This window comes from Megachile rotundata, chromosome 1 (genome assembly GCF_050947335.1).
Source record: "Megachile rotundata isolate GNS110a chromosome 1, iyMegRotu1, whole genome shotgun sequence".
Lineage (NCBI taxonomy): Eukaryota > Metazoa > Arthropoda > Insecta > Hymenoptera > Megachilidae > Megachile > Megachile rotundata.
In genome coordinates, this window is record NC_134983.1 from 21942301 (window position 1) to 21965359 (window position 23059).

The following is a 23059-nucleotide window of genomic DNA, read 5'->3' on the forward strand; positions in this document are numbered from 1 at the left end:
ATGAATTTTTGTAAAGTTTCATTATATTGAGAACGTCTTTATAAATGAGACTATTATGTGGGTTTGCTTAAGTTTGATGATGTTTGTTCAGGTTGGGACTTCAAAATAAAAATTTTTAAATAGTATGTTCATGAAGATGTCTATAAATGAATTTTTGTATAGCCTCATTATATTGAGAACATCTTTATAAATGTGTTTATATTTGGGTTCGTTTAAGTTTGATGATGTTTGTTCAGGTTGGGACTTCAAAGTAAAAATCTTTAAATAGTATGTTCATGAAGATGTCTATAAATGAATTTTTGTATAGCCTCATTATATTGAGAACATCTTTATAAATGTGTTTATATTTGGGTTCGTTTAAGTTTGATGATGTTTGTTCAGGTTGAGACTTCAAAGTAAAAATCTTTAAATAGTATGTTCATGAAGATATCTATAAATGAATTTTTATATAGTCTCATTATATTAACGTCTTTATAAATGTGTTTATATTTGGGTTCGTTTAAGTTTGATGATGTTTGTTCAGGTTGAGACTTCTTCAAAATGAAAATTCGTTCGAATACATTCAAAAAGAATATTCTTATAGAATGATCGTATGAAAAGAAGATAATTTACCTCGTACATCATTCCAAGCGAGAAGACCACCTGAAACGCGTTATACGCAAGCAGAGCTTCCCTCAGTTTGAACGGTTTCCGGTTAGCCATCACTCGCGGTCCGAATATCGTCACCCCGTACAGATACAAGACGACGATCAAGAAGGTGGGTATAGGCGAGTCCATCAATGGCCAATCGTTGACACGAGGGTCTGAAACTGTTGTGAGGATTTCCGTGTACTGATCCAGGGCCATCCGGACCAGTCCTTGAGCACCTACGAACGTTCGATTCGTGTCCGCCATCTCGATCCTTAGCTCGGGCTCCCTCTCGGCAACCAGTTCCGCCGCTGCTGACGCCATTTCTCTTAACTACAACATTTTTCCTTAATTTCAACTTTCTGTTGAGTCAGCGAAATACGGGAAATTTGCTTAAGAAACTTTGATAGTTACTTGCTAAGACATTTTGTGTTATATTGGTAATACTGAGTGCGTTAATTTTTATTCTGGAGCATCACTCACTTTATTGGACATTCATATTCTTTTGTTTATTCGGCTGTATGTAGTTAATTCTGTATGTGGTTAATTCATTCCGTGCAATAGGTTCAATGGAGCAAAGTAAATTTCAAATTTAGTATACAGTTATCACATCAATAATAATATATTACTTAGCTGTCTATTTTTTCATATGTATGTTTAACTAATAATTATTTGGGATCTCATTCACACAGATAACTAAGCATAGGAAACTCAGGGATGTTAGGGTACCAATAAAGCTTGAGAAACCTAGTGTAAGGTAATTGAAACACACATGCAATTTTAATTATCCCAACTAAACAACTATCTAATAAATACAATAAGAATGATACTGATAGGTCAGAAGGTTTATCTAGTGTCTCTGTGTTAGACAAACCGTCGAACTCATAATCATCCGATGCTCGAAAGATGACACCAGGTACCACTGAAGCGACAGTTTCATAGTGCCATAAGCTTTCAAATAAGCTTTCATAGCCACAGTTCATCTATGACTATGATTCCGACAGGATTTACAGTGCGAAGAAGAGTACAATAGCCCAACCCAAAAAGTCGCAATAAATTGAAGGTTTAAATTTCGCATTAATAACTCTGTCGAGACGCGTAACCGGGTCTCCTTGGATCCGGTCGTCAACACGTTCAAAATTTCGTTGAGGTTATTTTATAGTCCCGCCTTATAAACATTCACGATAACTGAATGGAATCCTATAATACTTTTGGAGAAACCCACGATATATTACGTCAACGACGATACGTTGGTAATATATAAGTAAACGATGATCATTAACGTCGGAACATGTGAAATAGTACGTCTGCATCCTGATTTCAAGGGCGATTCGTAGGTTTATTCGTATTTTTCCATATTCTTTGCTGGTCATCGTAGGTAGATTTCATTTAAAGGTCAAATCTCTGGGTGTTTTTTTGTTACTTGCTGAAATTTGTATATGGTATAATTAAATTGATGTTAGATAGCTCGTTATATGGCCACCATAGCTGTAGTGTAATAAGCAAGGTAATTGCTATGATTTAAAATTATCACACGTTTATTATGTATATTATCACATGTTAATTATTTTATGTTATATTTTCTGTTGGCTGTATGACTGAGTTTACTACCGTTGAAAATTGAGAAACCAATTCCACATCGTCCTTGTTCTAGCGACCGGTTCACGAGTTAAAGAGAATGTAGTCGATAGACGAAGAGGATTCTTCATGATTTACAGCCATGTTCTAGTCAAATTCGAGTCAGGCGGATCCTGAAAGAGCTACTCTATCGTTCTAGGCACGTTCACGCGAGGAAACGTTGCAGATACATAAAACGCGACAGGTCAGAAAGTTCGAACGGACGTCATTCTCTCCTTGAATCTCGTTGCAGCGCAGTTGTTGCTGCAGCAGTAATATCTAATATTTGAATTGCACTCTTGGGTTATCGACTACTATCTCTATATCTTTGGTATGTCTTCGGTAGGTTGTAAAAGATCTACATAGAAATCATCACATATGATGATCTGATGAACTTGTATGCAACGTTGCAGATACAATTTTCATATAGTCCATGTAAATGATATTATGTAGACATAAAATAAGTAAAATGTAAAATTAGGTGAAATCCAAGGAGTAAAAATTTGAGTTTGTGAACACTTGTATTTATAAACTGATGGGTATGAACCGTTGCGGTGTTAAACCAGCAAACAAGAACTTGCTACAACTGATTCTGTAGAATGTAATTATGGACTCATACTGCATTTAATTATACTATACTATTGGGGTTAAAGTGACTCCTCACGAAGGTCTAACGGGGACGTAGGAATTTGGGGCGTAGGAATTTGGGGGCGTAGGAATTCGGAGATGTAGAGATTGAGGAATGTGGGAATTTGGGAATGTAGGAATTTGGGGACGCAGGAATTTGAGGACGTAAGAATTTGGAAATGTAGGAATTTGGAGGTGTAGGAATTTGGGGGCGTAGGAATTTAGGGAACGTAGAAATTTGGGGTCGTAGAAATTTGGAGGCGTAGAGATTTGGGAATGTAGGAATTTGGGCGCGTAGGGATTTGGGCGCGTAGGGATTTGGGCGCGTAGGGATTTGGTAGCGTAGGGATTTGGGAGCGTAAGGATTTGGGCGCGTAGGAATTTGGGGACGTAGGGATTCGGGGACGTAGGGATTCGGGGACGTAGGGATTTAGGCGCGTGGGGATTTGGGCGCGTAGGGATTTCGGCGCGTAGGGATTTGGGTGCGTAGGGATTTCGGCGCGTAGGGATTTGGGCGCGTAGGAATTTGGGGACCTAGGAATTTGGAAATGTAGAAATTTGGGGGTGTGGGGATTTGGGCGCGTAGGAACTCGGTAATATAGAAATTTGGGAATGTAGGAATTTGGGGACGTAGGAATTTAGGGACGGAGGAATTTGGTGACGTAGGAATTTAGGGACGGAGGAATTTGGTGACGTAGAAATTTGGAAATGCAGCTCACACTGCATTTAATTATACTATACTATTTCGGTTAAATAGTCCCATCACAAAAGCCCAAGAATAATAATTCCCAAAGAAAATCTGAAGACACCAAAATTACCTATAACCACAATACCCAAAATAATTACCAAGGAAGTTTCTTCTCAAAGCCAATATTTTTAACACCATAAATAACGAATACCAAGGCAGTGTCCTTTCGTATAATTTTAAATAATAAAACGACGTAATTGAAATTGTAGTCGTGTAACACTATATTTCTTCGAGTATAACGTCGATCACCCAGAAAAGACATTTTTCTTGTTTCCGATTGTCACGATAAATCAACCTTTCAACAGATGCAACACGGCCACCGATTGCAGTCGCAAAATGCATCAGAGACGGTTTGATAAAACTCGGTCGACCCTTCTTTTGAATCGCTGATGGTATTCGCCTTTCTCTTTTGTCTCCTCAGTCCGCTTGTTCTTGTTCATCGTTCCTTTTCATTTTTTGATCGCCCGCTGACTTCTACGGGGAACATAACGTTTGTGGATGTTTTTAACGCTTCAGTTTCCTCGATTAATCTTACGACCTTTGCCAAGGATGTTTTCGGTGAAAAACACTGTGGTTTTGTGTTTGCGAAGGAAACGTTACAATATTTTTATCCAACATAAGCTACATTTTTTGGAATAATTTTCCTCGGGTCACATTATCGAAAACGTCTCTTCTTTACTTCCAACAACACGCCCACAAATTTGTATTCATCGGCCACACATTGAATCATGATCTCCCCACGATGAATAATTTTCCATTGTATTCTTAATTCCCGCTTCTTCGCTTCGTTGGACCAGTTCGATTTATCACGCGTATCACGAAATAATGCATCATGAAAGCGCAATCCTGAATCTCGTTGGACACGGCGAGCCGATCTCATAACTAGACCAGAAAGTCAGACCATGTGTACGTCATCGTTCGAAGGCCACTGTTGGTTGATGAGTTTTTTTTTTTTTATTTTGTAAAACAGATCTAGTTCTTAGCAACAAAAACTCCAATAATGATCAAGTGTGCTTAATTTCAGTAGAGAGTTATACGATGTTGCGCGCTTGTTTTCTCTTCGCGGAATTACGAATAGAAGAGGCTGTTGTAGCAGAATATTTCTCTGCGAATATATTCTGAACTATTCGGTTGAAACACATTAGCTTGGTTATTGGTTAAAAATTTTAGAGGACATGTCACGTGTAGATATTTTGGTTAGATATACATTGTAATGTATAGATGATATGCTTGATGATATAACGCATGTTGGTTTGCTTATGGTGATATAATGAGTGGCGATTTAATTCATGGTCATTTGACGAGATACTATGCAATGCGATGTAATGTGACACGAGGCGATACAACGCGTTGGAGTAGAGTACGTGGTGGTACAATGCGTGGCGATTCAAAGGATTGCAATACGACGCGTGGCGATATAATGCGTGGCCATATAGTGCGTGGCGATATAACGCGTGGTAATACAACTCGTGGCGATACAACGCGTGGAAATATGACGAGTAATAATACCACGCGTGGCGATACGGCGCGTAGTAATACAACGCGTGGCGATACAACGCGTGGCGATATAACGCGTGGTAATACAACGCGTGGCGATACAACGCGTAGAGATATGACGCGTGGTAACACCACGCGTGGCGATACGGCGCGTGGTAATACAACGCGTGGCGATATAACGCGTGGTAATACAACGCGTGGCGATACAACGCGTGGCGATATAACGCGTGGTAATACAATGCGTGACGATACAACGCGTGACGATACAACGCGTGGTAATACAACGCGTGGCAATACAACGCGTGGCGATACAACGCGTGGCGATATAACGCGTGGTAATACAATGCGTGACGATACAACGCGTGACGATACAACGCGTGGTAATACAACGCGTGGCAATACAACGCGTGGCGATACAACGCGTAGTAATACAACGCGTAGCGATACAACGCGTGGCGATACAACGCGTGGTAATACAACGCGTGGTACTACAACGCGTGGCAATACAACGCGTGGCGATACAACGCGTGGCGATACAACGCGTGGTAATACAACGCGTGGTACTACAACGCGTGGCGACATAACGCGTGGTAATACAACGCGTGGCAATATAACGCGTGGTGATACAACGCGCGGTAATTCAGAGGATTGCTATATAACGCGTGGTAATACAACGCGTGGTACTACAACGCGTGGCAATACAACGCGTGGCGATACAACGCGTGGCGATACAACGCGTGGTAATACAACGCGTGGTACTACAACGCGTGGCGACATAACGCGTGGTAATACAACGCGTGGCAATATAACGCGTGGTGATACAACGCGTGGTAATTCAGAGGATTGCTATATAACGCGTGGCGATATAACTCGTGGTGATACAACGCGTGGTAATTCAGAGGATTGCTATATAACGCGTGGCGATATAACGCGTGGTGATACAATGCCTAGCAATATAACGCGTGGCGATTCAGAGGATTGCAATATAACGCGTGGCGATATAACGCGTGGTGATACAACGCCTAGCAATATAACGCGTAGCGATTCAGAGGATTGTAATGTAACGCGTGGCGATTCAGAGGATTGCAATATAACGCGTAGCAATACAAGACGTGATAATTCCACAAATTGCAATATAACGCGTGGCGATACAACGCATTACAATGCATTCCTTTCATCGTATCATCGAAAAATTCTCATTGCACAAAAAGAAAAATCATAACTATAAAATTAATACTGTGTTTCGAAAAAGGTGAACAATCTATCAAACTTGTTTCCCTTGAGGTACTACGCACCAAAGGAACTGGATTTTTGGCTTCACGAAACGATGCTGAAAGTCTTTGTCCTTCGAAGCGTTCATTTGGCCAGTCATGGTCAAATTTAATTAAACGTGAATGACCACCTATAGTTCCTTAATTTTGGGCAATAAAAAAAACTGACAAGGACATCAAAAGTTAAGTGATGCAATTGACATTTTGAAATATTAGGTACCAAAGTCCAAAGTTTAATTTTAATTTTAACTTTGTGTCGTTGACTTCCTGGTCCGATCTCTGGTATCTGTAAGACAGTATGGAGCGAACAAAATTAATTGACAGGCATCGAAGGATCTGATTTATGAAAGCAATTGTTAAAAAGTAAATTCGGGTAAATAGGTTAACGCTATTATGCTTTATCGAATAGTTGGACTAGACCTTGTTCAAGTCCGAAGAAAGCTGTCGTAGATAATGTAGTAAAGCGTGTTTATACAACGCCGCAATTTTCTGAGATTCCTCGCCGTCAGCGAAGAACGGTACTCGTTACAGAGAAAGTCTCGATTATCTTGAGAAGCTGCAAAACGCTGAAGGATGGGCTTATTATTACTACATACGTTCTGGTAACATTCTGATTAACTCGCGTGCTAATAGTTCGATAATTAAATGTTTATGAGCTGTTTTGATCTTTTTTGAACGATCACTTAATCTGTATGTCAATCTTAATACATGTCATGAGTTGCAATATTCTTTGTTACTTGATGTTAAGAGTGTTGGATTAGTGGCCTTGGGAATTTTATGTATTGCTATTTTTAAGTTTGAGAGTTTGAGGAGGTTTGAGGTTAGGAATTTTTGAAGGGGCTGGTTTTGAAATTTTTTAGGTGTGAAGGTTTCTGGTTGTGGATTTTCAAAGAGTTGAAGAGTTTTGAATGCGAGGTGTTTTAAATTTGAGAATTTATAAATTCGCAAGATTTCAAATTTGAGAATTTTCGAATTCTCACGCTTCCAAATTTTCAAGCTCCCAAATTCCCTAGCTCTCAAATTCTCACACCCCCCAATTTCCATTCTCCCAAATTTTCACTCTTCCAAATTCCTACACTTCCAAATTTCCACGCCTCCAAATTTCTACGCTCCCAAATTTCCACGCCCCGAAATATCCACAACCCCCAAATTCCTACGCTTCCAAATTTCCACGCCCCCAAATTCCTACGCTCCCAAATTTCCACGCCCCTAAATTCCTACGCTCCCAAATTTCCACGACCCCAAATTTCTACACTCCCAAATTTCCACGCCCCCAAATTCCTACGCTCCCAAATTTCCACGCCTCCAGATTTCCACGCTCCCAAATTTCCACGCCCCGAAATATCCACAACCCCCAAATTCCTACGCTTCCAAATTTCCACTCTCCGAAATTCTCACTCCCCCAAATTTTCAAACCCCCAAATTCTCACTCCCCTAAATTCTCAAACCCCCAAATTTCCACTCTCCCAAACTCTCACTCTCCCAAATTTCCACTCTCCCGAATTCTCACTCCCCCAAATTCCCATTCCCCCAAATTCTCAAACCCCCAAATTTCCACTCTCCCAAATTCTCACTCCCCCAAATTCTCAAACCCCCAAATTTCCATTCTCCCAAATTCTCACTCCCCCAAATTTCCACTTTCCCAAATCCTGAAACCCCCAAAATCTCACTTCCCCAAATTCTCCCTTCCTCAATTTCTCTCACCACTTCCCCATATCTCCAACACTCATCTTCCAAATGTAAGTATTACAATTAATTCCCGAACGTTCCAATTTCCAACCTCCAAAATCCCCCCCCATAAAAAGTTCCGATTTCGATTCTCGATTTCGATCCATTATGCATCGTGATGACACGAAGAGGAGAAAAGGAGAAAGGTGATCGATGAAGTAGCAAAGCACTCTCGAGAGAGAATTCGAACGCGATAATCATATCGACGATGACGACGATGACGAGCGCGATGCTCGCTCGAACGGCACCTACTAAAACACGGTTGCTTGCTTAGAGTTTAGTGGGTAAGTGTGTCAACCATCCGGTTAAATACCGATCAGCCTGTATAACGCGTCTCTTCCGCCTCGTCACGATCTCTTGCGGTATAGACCGTACGTTTTCTTCCTTGGTCCATATCTACTTTGTGCGCTCCGCTCTTCGCCGCCATCTTTTTTTATAATCGTATGCTTTCCGATCTCCTGTTGATTTGTCACTTTTTAACGCGCCGGTGAATTCTGAGGAAATTACCTTTACAAGAACAAGGGAGAGGATAATCGTAGCCAACTTTCTTCCGACATCTTTTCTTCTACTTGTTCTTTCTTTTTTGAAAGGTCGTTGTTTTCTCGTGCGTGTTTTCACGTAATCTGCGTTACTTGCGAATTATATTTTGTAGTAAACGAGATGCACGAACATGTTTGTAGACGTATATTATTATTAATAAGGCAGCTTTTATTTAGCTTGAGAGTGTGTATCGAACTTGAACAAAGAGGAGGAATAGGACGAAAATGTTAGACAATATGTTATTAAATGATCTTGCAATATTAACTTGGCTTATAATGTCGAGACAGACTCGTGACACCTGTTACAGTTCAAATGTGACTTAAATTATATTTGTATGAAGATTGAATTTTTACTTTGATATCAATTGTATTTTTGTATAATTGAAGATAATTGAATTTAAGGTATACTAACATTTTAGCATTCTTTATTTATCTTAACACTGCAGTAATATTTAGCTAGCCCTGGCTGACGCAACTGCCGAATTTGTAGGTTATGAGGTTAAACCAGATTGTATCAATTCGATATAGTTTTAAGAATTTTCCACTCTAACAGCTTCATCCGATAATAAAAATAGTGTCTACCATATACATTTTCTGCCACATGTTCTACCATATGTGTACATTTTCTCTCTACATACGAAGCTTGCATATACAGTTAATTTTATGTATAATTTTGTATATATGTATAGAGACTGTCTCTCCACATATGAAATCTCTATACACATGTACAATTAATTTTATGTATAATAGTGCACATATGTATAGAGGCTGTCTCTCCACATATGAAGTCTCTATACACATGCACAGTTAATTTTACATATATGTATAGAGTATAATTTTGCATATATGTATAAAGATTGTCTCTCCACATATGAAATCTCTATACACATGCACAGTTAATTTTACATATATGTATAGAGTATAATTTTGCATATATGTATAAAAATTGTCTCTCCACATATGAAGTCTCTATACACATGCACAGTTAATTTTACATATATGTATAGAGTATAATTTTGCATATATGTATAAAGATTGTCTCTCCACATATGAAATCTCTATACACATGCACAGTTAATTTTACATATATGTATAGAGTATAATTTTGCATATATGTATAAAAATTGTCTCTCCACATATGAAGACTCTATACACATGCACAGTTAATTTTACATATATGTATAGAGTATAATTTTGCATATATGTATAAAGATTGTCTGTCCACATACGAAACCTCTACACATATGTACAGTTCATTTCTCGTATAATAGTGCACATATGTATAGAGACTGTCTCTCCACATATGAAGTCTCTATACACATGCACAGTTAATTTTACATATATGTATAGAGTATAATTTTGCATATATGTATAAAGATTGTCTGTCCACATATGAAACCTCTACACCTATGTACAGTTAATTTCTCGTATAATAGTGCACATATGTATAGAGACTGTCTCTCCACATACGATCTCTCTACACACATGTATACACACATGCACCAAACACAAACTTAACTGTAACTACAAAGTTAAATTAAACAGCCATACAAACTTCTATAAACTACATAACTGTGAAACTTTCTGTTACACACAAAATTAACAATACAAATATCTACTGTAATTAGCCACACAAAATAAATCTTCAGAATGAACCATGAAGCCTGATGAGGCTAGTTTCTTCCACTGTCCGAAACGTGTTCTCTCTGACTCACCTTGTCCTCTGCAATTGGGACGTTCGACTAACCCAAAATTTTCTTCTTTCACTCTCTTTTCGGTTTCTCCGTCCGTATTGCGTTTAACAGTTATGTACTTTCAACGTTTATTTGTCTACACCGTTCATATTACCGTAACTTTGTATAACGTTTTTTCGAAAATTGATCAACAATATTCTAATACGAGCTCAAGGTACTTTCTTCATCTTTTTCTTCTGTCCTTTCATTATCGTGACCCAGTTGCACCTCGTACCGAGTTATGTGAAACGGGTTTCGTTAACAGGTTTCGTCTGCACGTGGATCAACGGATATGGTTATTATAACAGTTTCAGTGCAGAAGGTTCTGCTGGATACTAAATCATGATCTAATAACCGGCAACCGTGTCGGCTTGCAATTTTTAGTTGCGGATTATAGTTTGCTATTATAGTTTGTGTGCGATGGAGTTCGCATTTGGTTTTTTTGGAGGGATCTTTGTGATGGTGGGCTAGGGAGATTTTGGGGGTTTGGGATTTTGGGATTTTGGGATTTGGGGATTTGGGGATTTGGGGATTTGGGGATTTGGGGATTTGGGGATTTGGGGATTTGGGGATTTTGGGATTTGGGGATTTGGGGATTTTGGAATTGGGAGCTTTGGAATTGGGGAATTTTGGAATTGAGAGCTTTGGAATTGGGGAGCTTTTGAATTGGGGAATTTTGGAATTGGGAGCTTTGGAATTGGGGAGCTTTGGAATTAGGGAATTTTGGAATTGGGAAATTTGGAATTGGGGAATTCTGGAATTGGGGAATTTTGGAATTGGGGAATTTTGGAATTGAGAAATTTGGAATTGAGGAGCTTTGGAATTGGGGAGCTTTGGAATTGGGGAATTTTGGAATTGGGGAGCTTTGGAATTGGGGAATTTTGGAATTGGGGAGCTTTGGAATTGGGGAATTTTGAAATTGAGGAGCTTTGGAATTCGGAAATTTGGAATTGGGGAATTTTGGAATTCGGAAATTTGGATTTGGGGAATTTTGGAATTGGGAATTTTGGAATTGGAAAATTTGGAATTGGGGAATTTTGGAATTGGGAGCTTTGGAATTGGGGAACTTTGGAATTGGGAAATTTGGAATTGAGGAACTTTGGAATTGGTGAATTTTGGAATTGGGGAGCTTTGGAATTGGGAGCTTTGGAATTGGGGGATTTTGGAATTGGGGAATTTTGGAATTGGGGAATGTTGGAATTGGGGAATTTGGAAATTTGGGAATTTTGGGAGTTTAATATTTCTAGATTTTGTGACTCTCCAACTTTGGAAATTTTGAAATTTCAAGCTAGTAGACTACCATGCAAGGTGGTTCATGTGACTCATACTCCTTGAATAATTTTTTAGGTATTACCTAATTTCTGAAACATTAGCCACCAAAAAAAGTACATGCACCACTACATCATTTTAAATCGTACAATTGTTGTAGCAATTATGTTTTCAAACTTAGCACACTTCAGAAGTTCATCAAGATCTCCTATGTATCATCCCAAACAAAATGGCTGTATCTGAATTAAGAGTTCAATACTTCGACCAACCTAAACTTTGCTAAATCCCCCAAACTCTGCCTATTTCATTACATTATTTATCTCTATTTATTCCTTACTAGAGGAGGAATTCACTATACTTCACAATTTTCCATTATATTATTCATTCCTATTTATTTTTTATTAGAGAAGAAATTCACTATACTTCACAACACTCCATTATATTATTCATTCCTATTTATTCCTCCTCTAATAAGGAATAAATAATACAATGAATCTAATCTAACCTAACAATAACACAAATAAAAAAATAACAGTAACAATAGAAAAGAAAATGCACAAATCTCTCCATTATTTCACGTATAGATTAGAAACCTGTCGACCGATTTCGAACCTTAACCTAAAATCCCTGAACGGAACGTTAAAATCCGAATCATCAAACGATCAAACTTTAGTCGCTTTCTACGCACAGACGCCAGCCAGACTGTCGCAAATAATCATCGACATCTGTACTACCGTTTCTTAGGAACAAGCGGTTGTATAGTTTCCAAGCTGTGAGCCGTGTTCCGTTTGCGCGAAGTTTCTCCTTCGTTTTTTCGACAACCTTAACCTCCTACTTCTGTCGTTCCTATAACATTACGGCCGTATGGTCCGTGAAATTTAACAGCCTGCATATTCATTAACCAGTTAAACGGTTTTTCGTGAAATTTCTACGGTTCTTTCCGAACAAAACGTTCCGAGTACCTAACCTATTTGTTTCTTTCTTCTTCCGGGTTTTTTGCTTCTCATAGATGTGCTACATAATTTCTTTTCTGTGGAAGGAAATTGCTTCCTCTAATTCGGACTTTCTTTTGGAAAGAAATTCTGTGGCGTCGTAGTACATAGTATGTTGAAAAATAGACGAACTTTTTAAATTTAGGGAAAACTAGCGTCATTTATTAAAACCGCCATCTTACATGTTATTTGAAAACAATCCGGCCCTACAAAACACGACAGCAGTTGTTGGAATCGAGCAACGAATTGTAAACTTATAGCGTTTGATGCGGAAGAACCTTTCGTCACCGTGTCACAAAATCATTGCGGTTTGGGGATTTTGGAATTTGGAAATATAAGAATTAGGAATTTTGGAATTTGGGATTAAAAAATTTGGGGATATGGGAATTTGGAAATTTAGAAATTCGGGAAAGTTTGAAATTGGGGCATTTTGGAATTGGGGAATTATGGGATTGGAGAGTTATGGAATTGGGAAATTATGGTATTGGAGAATTATGGAATTGGGGAATTTTAGAATTGGGAATTATGGGATTGGAGAGTTATGGAATTGGGAAATTATGGTATTGGAGAATTATGGAATTGGGGAATTTTGGCATTGGAGAAATTAGAATTGGGAGAATTGGGAATTGGGAAAAGTGGAAATTGGGGAATTAAGGAAATGAGGAAATATGGAATGGGGGAATTATGGGATTGGAGAGTTATGGAATTGGGGAATATTGAAATTGGGAAATTTTGGAATTGGAGAAATTAGAATTGGGAGAATTGGGAATTGGGGAAAGTGGAAATTGGGGAAATTGGGTATTAGGGAATTAAGGAAATGGGGAAATATGGAATTGGGGACTTATGGAATTGGGGAATTATGGAATTGGGAAATTTTGGAATTGGAGAAATTAGAATTGGGAGAATTGGGAATTGGGGAAAGTCGAAATTGGGGAAGTTGGGTATTGGGGAATTAAGGAAATTGGGAAATATGGAATTGGGGAATTATGAGATTGGAGAGTTATGGAATTGGGGAATTTTGGAATTGGGAAATTCTGGAATTGGAGAAATTAGAATTGACAGAATTGGAAATTGGGGAAATTGGGTATTGGGGAATTAAGGAAATGGGGAAATATGGAATTGGGGAATTATGGGATTGGAGAGTTATGGAATTGGGGAATTATGGAACTGGAGAGTTATGGAATTGAGAAATTATGAAATTGGAGAACTATGGAATTGGAGAGTTATGGAATAGGGAAATTATAGAGTTGGGAAATTATGGAATTGGGAAATTATGAAATTGGAGAATTATGGAATTTTAGAGTTATGGAATTGGGGTATTTTAGAATTGGAGAATTTTGGAATTGGGAATTTTGGAATTGGAGAAGCGCAACAAATTGCTAGCGTTGAATATTGCGAGATCTTACCAAAACCGCCAGACGAAACTGCACATTCCTCGAATCAATTGTAACTAGTGATGGGACGAAAGTTTTATTGTTCGGTTAATGTCTCTAAAATCTCCTTGCTGTAATATGGCGATACAAGCGATCACTTGACAGCCACTTGACTGCTCTAACAAATGTAACGCTGTCAGTAGGTTAAACAGTAATTAAACCCGAAGTCGTAACTCATCTCCAACCTTCAATTACCGTTTTATTATTTTAGTTACAGTAATGACTGTCAGTGCGTTCATCAGTAATTAGGTGAAACCATCAACTATTTCGACGTGCCTACTTTGAATAGGAACACAAAGTCATTAATCAGACTGACAATTACGCTTCAGATCACTCGTAATGGAATGTTCTCATTAATCATTAACAATTAATCTGCCTATATTATCTCATTGTCTTCCCCAGTTTTTAAAACGTGTGCACTTAATTGGGTTAACCCGATACGAAGCTTGATCGATCATGGTCTACTTTTGATATTTATACTCCTTTTAAATCATTGACAATACTTCTTTTTGTGCAAAGTGAGATCGTCTAGCCTGTAGACATACCAGCCATTAATAAACCTAATTGCTATCGTGATTTGTCACGATAATTGCCCGAAGATCAGATAGCGTCGTGAGTTTCAAGAGCACGTGGCTGTCATGGTACAGGTAAATAGAAACTTAACGGTATCGGGAACAGTATTGCTTTAAAACCTTGTGCTGGGTACCGGTGGCAAACCATGAGCTGGCGCGGGAAACCAAAGTAGATGCTGTATTTCCACTGTGAGCGGTTTCGGCAAATGAGAGATATTTGGGGGTGTAGGAATTTGGGGACGTGGGAATTTAGGGGCGTGGGAATTTGGGGGCGTAGGGATTTGGGGACATAAGAATTTAGGGGCGTGGGAATTTGGGGGCGTAGGGATTTGGGGGTGTAGAGAATTGGGGGCGTAGGGATTTGGGAGCGTAGGAATTTGGGAGCGTAGGGATTTGGGAGCGTAGAAATTTGGGAGCGTAGGGATTTGGGTGCGTAGGGATTTGGGCGCGTGGGGATTTGGGCGCGTGGGGATTTGGGCGCGTAGGAATTTGGGGACGTAGGGATTCGGGGACGTAGGGATTTAGGCGCGTGGGGATTTGGGCGCGTAGGGATTTGGGAGCGTAGGGATTTGGGCGCGTTGGAATTTGGGGGCGTAGGGATTTGGGAGCGTAGGGATTTGGGAGCGTAGGGATTTGGGTGCGTAGGGATTTGGGAGCGTAGGGATTTGGGAGCGTAGGGATTTGGGAGCGTAGGGATTTGAGCGCGTAAGAATTTAGGGGCGTAGAAATTTGGGAGCGTAGGGATTTGGGTGCGTAGGGATTTGGGCGCGTAGGGATTTGGGGACCCAGGAATTTGGAAATGTAGAAATTTGGAGGCATGGGGATTTGGGTGCGTAGGAATTTGGGGACGTACAGATTTGGGGACGTATGAACTCGGGGACGTAGGAACTCGAGGACATAGGAATTCATACACGTAGGGATTTGGGAACGTAAGTATTTCGAACAATTCGAATCATTACTCCTCTAAATCTCCTGGATCAGTCTCCTACAAACCAATTTCCAACTTTACTACGGTATATACCGTAGACAACCCAGTTCCTAGCGCGAGAGACTCACCCATATTCAAAAGACCTCCCCCCACCCTACCCCACCTTGAAGTCCCAATATTCTAACCTCAAACGTAACTACTCGCGTTTACCAACTGTCCTCATTCTTTCACTCAATTATGCGTTAATACCAATTAGGTATAATACTAATACTAATTATGCGTGAAAATGCTTGTGAGGCATTTTTCTAGTCCAGTAAACCTAACCTTCACGCGCCCCAAGTAATGGTTTGCCATCGGTAGTTGCTTTGCATAGCGACACCGGCTCCATTCTTCTCACTTTCATCTCGAGGTTTCCGGTTTGAAGAAACGGTATTAGCTTCACAATGTCCCCGATTAACCGTGGAACCTCCTCTTCTTCTACGAATACCATCCAAGAAAGCATACCGTACGATTTCAAGAAAGTTGCTGGCCTATCGTTTATCAACGATTCCTACTCGATACTCTTGTTTCTACCTGTCCCCACGGATGCCCGGTTTTTAAAAATCTTCTTTCTCATCCTACTTACGGGGAAGTATCTTTCCCGAAGTCGAAGCTTTCTGAGTTTGTAGAATAGTTCAATTGCTAGTTGGGATTGACCTTGTTATCTGATAAATATTTATGGATCAGTTCGTTTACGTTTGAATATTAATTTAATAGATAGTAGCAATGAACGACTAAAAATAAACGGAAATGAAGTGAATTATTTATGAATGAGTATTTATAGTCGAGTGGGTTAGACGGTCGGAGTTTGCCTCGGGGAAACTTGCGTGGGGGAAAATGGACGTCATCAATGAATAGTAAGCTGAAAGAAACTTGTCTATAGTTCAGGAAGAATTCGATGTCTTCGGAATTTTAGGATGAGGAAATTTCTTTTAAGAATTCTAGGATGTAGACATTTCAGGAGTTTTAGGATGTGAACATTTTTTCAGGTATATGAAGATTTGGGAGTTGTAGGAATATTCAGAATGTTTGCATATTCAGAAACTTGAATATGTATGGTTTAGATAATTAGGACTTTTGGGAATTTGCTAATTAGGCAAATTTCGAGGCTACAGCTTATTGACTTTTTAAAATTGTCAGTAATGTCAAGGACACTTCGTATGTGACTTTCACAGACTCTTGTACAATATGATAAATATACCCATCGATATCATTTAACTTGTCTGAAATATTTGTTCGTGTCTCTCTTATAAAATTAATTAATTTCCCATGTAAATATATGTATCGTACAAGTGACATGTTATAAAGTTACAGAGACTCAAAGTTACTCTAGCTACAAATACACATGTACATGTGTGCAAGTCTTATACATGTACATGTATGCAAGTGTTAGATATGTACAAGTATGCAAGTGTTATACATATACATGTGTGAAAGTGTTGTACATATACATGTGTGAAAGTGTTGTACACATACATGTGTGAAAGTGTTGTACACATCATGTGTGGAAGTGTCATGCACATACATGTATGCAAGTGTTACACATATACATGTGTGCAAGTGTTATACATATATGTACATGTGTAAAAGTGTACATGTGTGAACATACACGTGTGCATGTGTGAAAGTGTACATGTGTGAACATGCACGTGTGCATGTGTGAAAGTGTACATGTGTGAACATACATGTGTACAAGTGTAACACATCTACACATATGCAAATGTTGTACATCTACATGTTATGTTTCTTCAACCTGCTACTGTATGCACATTCCCGAACAGATTAAAACAAGAACTCCACATTCCACAACGCCGTGACTCTTTTATTTTCCATTAATCGTATTATTCTTCAAGCATCTTATAATCCTGTTACACGAGAATTTCTCTCAGCCTTGAAGCTCATTTAAGGCTGGACGATCATTGTGGAATTTCTGCTTCATCCTCGTATCTTTCTTTCGTAATATCAGAAGGTAATATCAGAAAAACTTGGTAAAGCTTCAACGATTAACTAACACATCGTTATGACAACATAAAAGTGGGCTGATTACAATCGAATAAAAAGAAACAGACACAACTACAACATCTTCATTTGTAGATACACATATCTCTACTACATGCAACTTAATTTAAATAACATTAAAGTGGGCTGATTACAATCGGTAGTCGAAGGAAAGGAAACTGAACAAAACTTCTACAGCTTCATTTGTACACATATCTCTACATGTAAAATAACATCAACACAGTAAATATTATTTACACACATCATACTTGTATTAACTCTGAAAGCTGATGAATGTGCAAACACAGATATTTGTTGTCATACTAATGTGTCATATGTACATATGTACTCTACAAGAAAGTAGCAAGTCAACAATTTGAACTTTGTACAGCACACTGTTGATCCTCGAACGAAGTTTCGGCGTCCATATTTTGTTTGACGCGAGGCACGCGTGCCAATCTGACCAGCTGGACCGAAAATGGTCCAGCGACCTTGTGCCGAATATTTCAGACGAGTTTCGTTCTGCTGGTTATGCAACGCGACACGTTTTACGCGCTCTGACATTCTCTACAGAGGTACACGATGCCAGGTAGATGACCATGCAGCTTGAAAAAGAATAGAGTCGTAGCTGCGTAGCGGTTCCGTGTGAACACTTGGGAGTTCAGAGACTAGGGAATCTAACAACGTTTGGAAGTTTGGAAATTGGGGTATTTGGGGATTTGGTAATCCAAGGCGTAGTAATGCAATGCGTGGGAATTCGATGCGTTGTAATGCAACGTGTGGTAATCCTGCGTGTAGTAATCCAGCGTGGGGATATCCAACGCGTAGAAATCCAGCGCGGGGATATCTAATGCGTAGTAATCCAGCGCGTGGATATTCAACGCGTAGTAATGCAACGCATGGTAATTCTAGGAGTAGGAATCTAACGCGTGGTAATCTAACGCGTGGTAATCTAACGCGTAGTAATCCAGCGTGTGGATATCCAACGCGTAGTAATCCAGCGTGTGGATATCCAACGCGTAGTAATGCAACGCATGGTAATTCTAGGAGTAGGAATCTAACGCGTGGTAATCTAACGCGTGGTAATCTAACGCGTAGTAATCCAGCGTGTGGATATCCAACGCGTAGTAATCCAGCGCGTGGATATTCAACGCGTAGTAATGCAACGCATGGTAATTCTAGGAGTAGGAATCTAACGCGTGGTAATCTAACGCGTGGTAATCTAACGCGTAGTAATCCAGCGTGTGGATATCCAACGCGTAGTAATCCAGCGCGTGGATATTCAACGCGTAGTAGTTCCACGCGTAGTAATGCAACGCGTGGTAATTCTAAGCGTACGAATCTAAGGCGTGGTAATCTAACGCGTAGTTAACTAACGCGTAGTAATCCAGCGTGTGGATATCCAACGCGTAGTAATCCAGCGCGTGGATATTCAACGCGTAGTAGTTCCACGCGTAGTAATGCAACGCGTGGTAATTCTAAGCGTACGAATCTAACGCGTGGTAATCTAACGCGTAGTTAACTAACGCGCAATAACCCAGCGCGTAGCTATCAGAGCGCTCTGACTCTCTTCCTCTTCCTACAATTTATTTCCACCTCTAACCGTTTTACAGATATTGTCCCAGTTACCAGAATCCTATATTTTCTATTCGAATCATTGAAAATCTGAGATATACGAGTTTTCTATGTCGGCGGTAAGGAAAAGCGAGAAGATTGAAAGTTTCATCACCTGGGTCAAATTCCTCCATCCGTGTAGCGCATTGTTTATAGGTTAATTTCACTCTGAACACCTGGTGAAAGAGAGGTGATAAGGAAGCGGTATCACTGCAATCCTGATAACGTTCGTTGTTTCAGATAAATGATAACTTGTTTCTATAAATTTCACGGTAAGGAGGTCACATGCGTTCTTTTTCTATTTCGTGTTCTTTAACGATACTGTTAATATTATCTGGGAAGATGCGTCGTAAAGTTTGTTGTTCAGTGCACGTGTCTGCTTGCGGAATAGTAACGAAATCATAAAATGGTAGATGGGAGAAATGGAAGACATGTTAGGTATGTTAGAAATAATGAGAATGTATTAGAAATATTTGAAATGTTAAAAATGGTGGAAAGAGTAGAGACTATAAAAATGAGAAATATACTGAAAACTATTTAAATGATCGTGATAATAAAATTGTCAAAATATTTTAACAAAATGTTATGCGAAATCATAAGTCGTTATGTGACATCATAAAGTGCAACGTCAAAATTGTAACTTTGCTTACTAGACATAAGTGATTAAATTTTATATATTAATTACTAAATACTAATAATATATACTTGAATAAATGACCACTGAGAATGATCACATTCCTTTAACAATTTTTCCAAAACTTTCATCTGTCACTATGAAAACAAACTTTGAAACTTGCCAATATATTGAGCTCTTACTCTGATCTTCTTACTCGAATGTTCATCCTGCTTAGATTATTTATACCATGTTTATGCATGCGACAAGATGAAATACACGAAGTAGCCAACATCTCGACAAAGGAAAATCATTGACATGCGCACGTGACTCCGAGCGATTCGAAACGATTACTAGCCCAGAGGTACGGCGACCCACTTCTGCTTCCGCGGGATGTGCGTTTTGTTTCTTCACTCTTCGTTCGAGCGCAATTTTCGATGACGATGAAATCGATCGTGGATCACGTGAAAGCGAACCACTTCCATGATACAGCTTCATCTTCGATCGATTTTATACAGTCTATCTATTTTATAAAGTTGTAAAATGGTTTGTAGGTTTAGTAATTTAGTTCGAAAATATTTGTGAAGCTTTTTGGGTTCTTATAAAGTGGTAGGAATCTAACGCGTGGTAGTCCAACGTGTAGTAATGCAACGCGTGGTAATTCCAAGCGTAGGAATCTAACGCGTGGTAATCTAACGAGTAGTTAACCAACGCGTAGTAATCCAGCGTGTGGATATCCAATGCATAGTGATCCAACGCGTGGATATTCAACGCGTAGTAGTCCAACGCGTAGTAATGCAACGCGTGGTAATTCCAAGCGTAGGAATCTAACGCGTGGTAATCTAACGAGTAGTTAACCAACGCGTAGTAATCCAGCGTGTGGATATCCAACGCGTAGTGATCCAGCGCATGGATATTCAACGCGTAGTAGTCCAACGCGTAGTAATGCAACACGTGGTAATTCTAAGCGTAGGAATCTAACGTGTGGTAATCTAACGCGTAGTTAACCAACGCGTAATAATCCAGCGTGAGGATATCTAACGCGTGGTGATCTAACGCGTGGATATTCAATGCGTAGTAATCCAACGCGTAGTAATGCAACGCGTGGTAATTCTAAGCGTAGGAATCTAACGCGTGGTAATCTAACGCGTAGTTAACCAACGCGTAGTAATCCAGCGTGTGGATATCCAATGCATAGTGATCCAACGCGTGGATATTCAACGCGTAGTAGTCCAACGCGTAGCAATGCAACGCGTGGTAATTCTAAGCGTAGGAATCTAACGCGTAGTTAACCAACGCGTAGTAATCCAGCGTGTGGATATCCAACGCGTAGTGATCCAGCGCGTGGATATTCAACGCGTAGTAGTCCAACGCGTAGTAATGCAACGCGTGGTAATTCCAAGCGTAGGAATCTAACGCGTGGTAATCTAACGCGTAGTTAACCAACGCGTAGTAATCCAGCGTGTGGATATCCAACGCGTAGTGATCCAACGCGTGGGTATTCAACGCGTAGTAGTCCAACGCGTAATAATGCAACGCGTGGTAATTCCAAGCGTAGGAATCTAACGCGTAGTTAACCAACGCGTAGTAGTCCAGCGTGTGGATATCCAACACGTAGTGATCCAACGCGTGGATATTCAACGCAGGGTGTTTTGTACGAGCGTCTGATCAGTTAGGGTAGTATTCTACTTGCGAAAGCGAAAAGGAGAGTCATTGCTGATAAATTCTCTTACCAACTAGCGCATAACGTGTTCTCTCTGTCAGAAATTACGACTTTTCCTACATTCCTTATTTTCGCACATTGTGTTTCTGAAAAAGAGGCCATAAATCTGTGTCTGTTTCCGATCGAATGAAATTGGGCTGTGTTATAATAATTCCGCTGCACGTTGTTAATCACTGTGCAAATGACTTTTGAAAGTGTTCCCAAACACCATAAATTGAAGTTAATTAATTAAGGCGTGTATTTGCATAAACCGGTTTATTTCGTTTCCATCAAACGCGGTTTTTTTATATGTTTGTTAATGCGTTTAACACTTGTTTGCTTTTTGTAGGTCAATTGAGATGAAACTTTTTTGTCATGTGTATAACTTCTGATATATTTACATTATATTAAAGATGACTATTTAAAAATTATGTCTGGGTGTCTTTGATGAGTGTGGATTATGAAGCTATGCTAGAATGAAGAATGTCTTCTAATGAAAAATGTCGTATAACAAAAAATGTTTTATAACGAAAAATGTCTTATAATGAAATATTTTTTATAATGAAAAATGTCTTATAATGAAGAACGTCTTGTAATGAAAAATGTCTTATAATGAAGAACGTCTTGTAACGAAAAATGTCGTATAATGAAAAATATTTTATAAATAAGGAAAAATGTCTTATAACGAAAAATGTCATATAACGAAAACTGTCTTATAACGAAAAATGTCAAATAACGAAAACTGTCTTCAAAAGAAAAATGCCGTTCTGAGTGAGTTAAAAAATTTTGTCAAAAAGAGCAGCGTTGCTTCTGAATTTTGTATTCAAAATTGAGCTTCCATTGTCGGTATCGATACACAAATAACACTTATCCCTAATTTCGAAAATTAAAAAGATACATGAAAAAGCCATTCGGAGCGCGTTTAAACGCGCGATAAATATGCAAGAATAACGAGATAGTAGTAAAATATGCAAAGCAGGAAAGATAAAAAATATGAAAAATGATTACCTAGGTCCCTATTCTTGAACAATTTTCTTTAGAAATATGCGCATGCATAAATATACATAATTTAACGGTGATCAAGCGAATGTTACAAATGACACGCTGCCGAGTATAAAAGCTTGATACGATTTGATAAGATAAAATTACTGTCTAACAGCACTTATGACACTGAAGTTTAAAATTGATCACATAAAATTCTATAATTTAATCAATATTCTTAATGAGCTCCAGATGAGGTATAATCATTCGAAAATTGCACGTTCGTTTATTAACGAACGATCCATTAATAATTTCAAGCAGAGTTCATGTGAAAGTAATGAAGTATTAATTAAAACCTAAGCCTCAAATTAATATACCATAAGTGGTGTTTTCTGTTACTTTTAAGTTAAATTTTAAATTATTTGTAACGTGCCATTGCAGCATCATAACATCTTAATGATTCGTTAATAGATTTTTGATGCGATTAATTGAAAAATGATTAAGATGAACTTCTGGTCATCAATGCTTCAT

At 38.9% G+C, this 23059-nt stretch overlaps 2 protein-coding genes across 3 annotated transcripts in view; one reads left to right on the top strand and one right to left on the bottom strand.

The window, feature by feature from the left end:
• Positions 1 to 23059, bottom strand: part of LOC100877799 (very long chain fatty acid elongase AAEL008004) — a 42025-nt gene that overhangs the window by 14936 nt on the left and 4030 nt on the right. Inside the window, exon 2 of the mRNA XM_003700473.3 lies at positions 613 to 960. Within this exon, the coding sequence (XP_003700521.2) occupies positions 613 to 951 (339 nt within the window). The 5' untranslated portion in view covers positions 952 to 960. The remainder of the gene's footprint in view (positions 1 to 612; positions 961 to 23059) is intronic.
• The window catches only part of sit (stuck in traffic), an 88325-nt gene that overhangs the window by 12492 nt on the left and 52774 nt on the right, over positions 1 to 23059 (top strand). The window lies entirely within an intron of this gene.